Source organism: Corvus kubaryi, unplaced genomic scaffold, assembly GCF_017639235.1.
Source record: "Corvus kubaryi isolate FWS band 111438036 unplaced genomic scaffold, C.kubaryi_AGA036_p1.0 37341, whole genome shotgun sequence".
NCBI lineage: Eukaryota > Metazoa > Chordata > Aves > Passeriformes > Corvidae > Corvus > Corvus kubaryi.
The window spans coordinates 12764172-12769810 of record NW_024581112.1 but is presented as its reverse complement, the minus strand read 5'-3'; the positions used below and the strand labels follow the sequence as shown (position 1 = coordinate 12769810).

Here is a 5639-nt window from a genome sequence, read left to right as displayed (position 1 = left end):
CCTGATTAACACTTTTTACAAAAATGCTTCTAAAGTTCTTACATTCATGGGATGTGAACAACCTAGTCTAGAGAAAGGTGCCCCCTTCTTCTTTGGAGACAAAACCAAAGGAACAGTTCTTGGCAAGTGGGAATTGTGAGAAGGTTGTGCAAGGGGCACATTTCAGGGAGTGTGACAAAGGTAAACAAAGAGAGAAGTCTCTCAATTCTGACGATGGGCTCTTTTCCCAAGATGCCTCATTATTCATATTCTATGAGGTTAGAGTAGACTGGCGCACAGCAGAATGGAATATTAAAAAATAATTCTAGCTCAGTCTGAAACACATTAAGATGAATATAAGTTATTAGGACATTTGGTGAAAATGGCTGCATTTATCAAGGCTGTCAGACAAACCCCCAGATCCATTCTCACACACAGACTTTCAGAGTGGTCATGGCAGAACTTGGTCAAAGTGAACAGAGGACAAACTTGGGCATAGGAGTTTTGGAGCAGACAAGCTACATTTGGAAAGAGGGACACAACTAAGCAGTTCTATGGAAGAAAAGAATTTGGTAAGTGACAGAGACTTCCTTTAAGATTCTGGAATAAGAAGAATGTTCCCACACTGAATTCATAGCTCTCAGTTGCTGGAAATTGAGACCAAGCACAGGAGTCCAATCCTGTTCTGTTCCAAGCTTGCTACAAGCCACGTAATTCTCCTGCCCACACACTCCCTCGATTGTAGGATTGATTGTGCAAAGAGAGCACTTTAAAAGATGGGCAGATACATATCTGGGCTCATATAATATCTCCTCTTTTTTTTTTCTTTTGGTTTGAAGTATGTTTAAAGGAAAGTTTTTGTCCATGAAGCTCATTTTCAAGAGTGGTTTGTACAGAGGATGTTTGTGATGGGGCTGATGCTTAGGTCCAAGGAGAGAAGCAGAATTCTGTTCTGCACACATTTGTTCACTCATTCTAACCATACAGGAGACTGCTTTGGACACAGTGAGGTCTTCCAGGTGATACTTATGTAAGTCCACTTCTCTACAATTACACTGTGTCTCTTATAATTTTCAAGAGAACCAGCTAATGAGAATGAAGGTGAGGGTTTTAGACAAAAAGAGGGAAAGAATTCCAGGGAGATACTGCATATGACAATGGAGGAAGTATGATAAGATTGTGTTGACCTTTTAAAGAAAACAGTAAAAAGGAAAATTAGGAAGAGTAAGAAAACAAGAAAATAAAGACCTAAGAAAAGCGATGGGGGAGTGAAAATAAAGACATAACTTAGAGATAGGGAAAAAAGGATACAGTTGAAACATTGTATTGATTGAGGGGTGGGAATCTAATCTGTAGTGGAGGAGCAAAGGGAACCAGAGTGTAAAACTGTGTTTAGGGGCACCTTTTCTGTGCAACATAAATTATAAAACCAAGGGATTACTAAACCTGAAGAGTGTTTCTGGTGATCCTTCATCCACTTTGCATCTCATTATTACCTCACACCACAAGTTAAACCATTGGTAATTCAGTAGTAGCACACACAGGAGTAGATGAAGAACTGAGTCATAGATTTTATGTATAAATGTTTCCCAAATAGACACAGGAATAACACAGACCAAGGTAGGGGAGCACCTGTGGAGCTTTGGAAGCAGAAGATCTGAGAATGCACCAGCAAGGGAAAAGGAGTAGGAAGCATAGAGTGGAGACCCTAAAGGGAATTTCTTTCTAACATAGAGTCAACAGCAGGGGAAAATGTCTCTAAAGGCCTCAGCAGAAAATGGTACCTCAGAATGAGAGCAGGTCGTGTGCCAAAATGTGCTGGAAAATATCTCTTTAAGGCAACAGCAGTTAAATTTTAGCAAAACAGGATGTGGTTTGACATTTACTCAAAAAACCATTTTGATAACGCATCAGCCTCTCTTACCACAACACCACCCCAGCTTCTCAGGACGAGGCACAGGATGTGGCTTTCTATTCACCATTTTACAGTTGGACAGAAAAAGTGACACATAAACGGTCTCATGAAAGCTGTTGGGTGTTTTGCCTCAAGTTATCACACAATCTTCTTGCTCCTCAAGTCTGCAGATGGGTCCTGCATGTGCAGCTGCTCTTTCTGTTGTGCAACATAAAAAAAATTAAAAGATTTGAGGGTTTGGGGGAGTTGTTTGCTTTTACAAATTAAAAAAACCCTAATGGCTTTTCTAGGCATCTCAAATCAGCAAAGCAAGACAATAAAAATCACAGACTTGTAGAAAAATTATGACGGGAGGGGACTTCTGGAGGTGTCTCAATCCAAATTCCTGTTCAAAACAGGGCTAACTTCAGTGCTCCAACTCATGTTGCTCAGAGCTTTGTCCAGATGATTTCTGAATATTTCAAGGACAGAGATTTGATAAGATCTCCGAGAATCCTGTTCCAGTGCTGAAGCATCATCAAGAGAAAGTATTTTTTTTATGTCTAATCAGAATTTATCTTGCTGTGGCTTGTTCCCACTTGATTCCACTGTGCCCCTCTAAGACTCCAACACTGTTTAGGCAGTTGGAGTCATGCAATTATTCATCTTTTAGCCTTCTCTCCATGATGAACAAAATCAGTTCCCTCAACCTCTCTTATGTTTCTGCTCCAGTGCCTTCATCATCTAGGTGACTGACTCTCTGCTTCACCCTACCATTTTTGATATCTCCGTTGCCCTGGGGCTGGGGCTGGGGCAGGCATGTGTATGGACTAGAGAGGTGGCATTCCAGATGTAGTCTCAGGAGTGCTTCAACATGCTAACTACACCCTTGCTAATGCAACCAAAAATGCAACTAGCCTTCAGTGCTGAAAGGGCTTGCTGCCTATCCACGTTCAATTACTTTTCTGCAAAGTTGTTCTCCTAGCCATTCAGCTGATATTTAAAGGACTCACATAAAGGCTCTTTCACCTCTTCTCCAGGGATGTGCCTGTAATCCAATAATTCCCTTCCCAATGAAGAAACACTGCACAATAATCCCAAATTGAAATTTTCCCTTGGAGATCAGTATGGTTATCCTGCATGTGTTGTAATACTCTTTTGCCCTACAACACTTACAATATAATCTGACATAATTCAGACTGGGCTAAGAATAATTTCACAGTGTGGATGCTATGTCTAATTATGGAATGTTCCCATTCTACATCCTGTATTTAAAGCTTTCCAAAATGGAAACACATTATTATTATTATTAATTTCAGAACTAGCACATTATGCAGGTGACTTTTATACATCACAAGAACCTTGCTTAGTGCTTTTTTGGTTTAGAGCAATTTAAGACAATTTGTTATATTATCATCGTGAAAGGCTTACACCAAAGAGTATCTCAGGCTATGACTAATCCCACTGCATCAATTACACTGCCTGGGAGAATGGTGGTGATGGAAAGACACTGGAAAATCTTTTTGTTTGACACACAAGAGTCTTCATACCAAACCAGAAATATCCTGTCAGGGAGAGGTTATGTAGTAAATAAATTTACATTCACATCCTGTTTGTTCATCCCTCTATATTTTTGTCTTCAAAATATGGATGCTCTCTGAAGCAGTGTTCATATCAGGACTTAGCTCACAGTCAGAAACCCACAAGACCTTGAGAAACATTGCAAAGTTGCCTTGGATAAAAAAAGCCCTCAGAACTCAGCCATAGAGAGAAGGAATAAACCAGATTAGTACTGATTGTTGCTGCTTATTGAGTTGAGAGAGAGGTAGATAGATAGATAGATAGATAGATAGATAGACAGATAGATAGATAGATGTGATGCACATAGTGGCATGGGAATCACTATGCAGCCAGAAATAAACTCCATAGTCAGAACAATTTCTGAACAAATGAAAACCTACATGTTATTTTTTCTTGAATGTGAATTCATTCTAAGGTGCATACTACTTTGACTACCTCCCATTCCACTTCATACCCTCCATATACATATAACTTTTCAGGATTTTTTCTATGCACTCGTAGGTCATGGCAATGACTCTTCTCAATCCAATCTGTTGCATATTAGTTCTGTTCAGATTCTATTCCTGCATCATCTTTTGTTCAGACTCCTTTTCATCACTGCTGTCAATGGTAATTCTGGACTTTTCTTGTGATTAGGGTAACCTTTCCAAGCACAATAAAAACCACTGTGGTTCAGGAAAGAATAAGAGTGCACATAGGAGTCACGATCTCTAAAGTATTTCAGACTTGTATATGTCAAGCAACTGTTCTGTGTCAGGCAAGAAAATGTCTTAGAGGACAATAACTTGTGGCTGTGTAGGCTAGAATTTACATTTCCTTTATTTTATGTCTGCATTTGGTTAACCATTGTTATTGATTGTCCTGATGAGATGGAGGATAAATGGCTGACCAGGAAAGAGGAGCTCAGCATTAACCTGCACTTCAAATACCTATTTTGCCTAGGTCTTATTTCTACCTATTCTTGTTCCCCCTTCTCGGTAACATCTGGTTTGTGAGTAGGTGATTGCCCTACGCACCCTTTTCCTGTGCTGAAAGTGTCTCCCTTCGGAGGGAAGGTGCTGAAAGGGGAGAGGTTTATGTAAAGAAAGCAAGTGACTTTGAAGTGTTGTGTCCAAACTACTGGCACAGAAATAGATGCCTGAGTGGTTCAACTTCACAGACAAAATATCCAAATAGAATTCTTCAGTCCTTGGCCGGTTTGCTTGGAATCCAGCGCGAACGTCACCCTCTTGCTTTTGATTTGCTCCATAGGAAGAATAAATCAATTGCATTCCGTTTCCTGGCTGCTGCAGATACCAGTACATAGAAGCGTGACCATTATTTTGACTGCATTTCAGAGTAGCTTTCTCATCTTCTCTCACCACAAGACTTGGGGTTTGGGTGATTTCAGCTCCTGTAAGACAAAACAAAACAAAAACACAGTAAAACAAGTAAGCCACATTCTCCCAGCAGCAGAGCAGGTATTATGGCTCTACTGATTCCTTACTTGTTCCAAAGAAGTACATGGCCACACACAGAGCTGTCCACATCCTCATTTCTGCCTTGGTAGTCAGTGAACCTACCCTACATGGGACTTATATAGGTCTGTTTCACCTGCTTCCCTTAAACCAATAGCAGATAGCTCTGTAACAGCTACATCTATGCTGAAAAACAAGCTCCTTCCTGCAAGATTTCAAGCAAACACTTTATTTGAAGTGCATGTGTTGAAAACACACACAAAGTTTCAAACTGACTCATCTGGAAGCTTTTCGTACTCTACCAGACAGGATGTTGTCATGTGTGACAACTGAGGTTTTATTTACCCTTGCATGTCTTATTTCACCTTTTGATATTTTGTTTCCAGAATAAACCAGAAAATGTTTAGTGTAACAAAATAAAGTGGTATTATTTTGCATTGGTAACTGCTGGATTTTTTCCTTTCTGGAAAAACACAATACCTATGCTTAGACTTTATTTTTCTTCCTTTTCCACCTGTTAGGATAAGCATGCATGATATTATTTTGTAAGAGTTTTACATGGGAGCTTGTTGCAGCCTTAGCACACAGCAAAAATGAAGGAAAATTGGGTTATTCCTGAAGCAAATATCTAACAACTTCTTGTCCAGAAGTACCTGTACTAATTGTAAGTGCCTCTTGCAGGATCCAGAGTGATACCACTGATTCTGACACAACCTTTTAACCTGTGT

The 5639-nt window shown here is 39.8% G+C and overlaps 1 gene segment (V, D, J or C); it reads right to left on the bottom strand.

The window, feature by feature from the left end:
* Positions 1-4255: 4255 nt before the first annotated feature.
* Positions 4256-5199, bottom strand: LOC121666182. The segment is given in 2 exon segments: positions 4256-4847; positions 4941-5199. Coding segments are annotated over 2 exon segments (504 nt in total).
* Between the last annotated feature and the right edge of the window lie 440 nt (positions 5200-5639).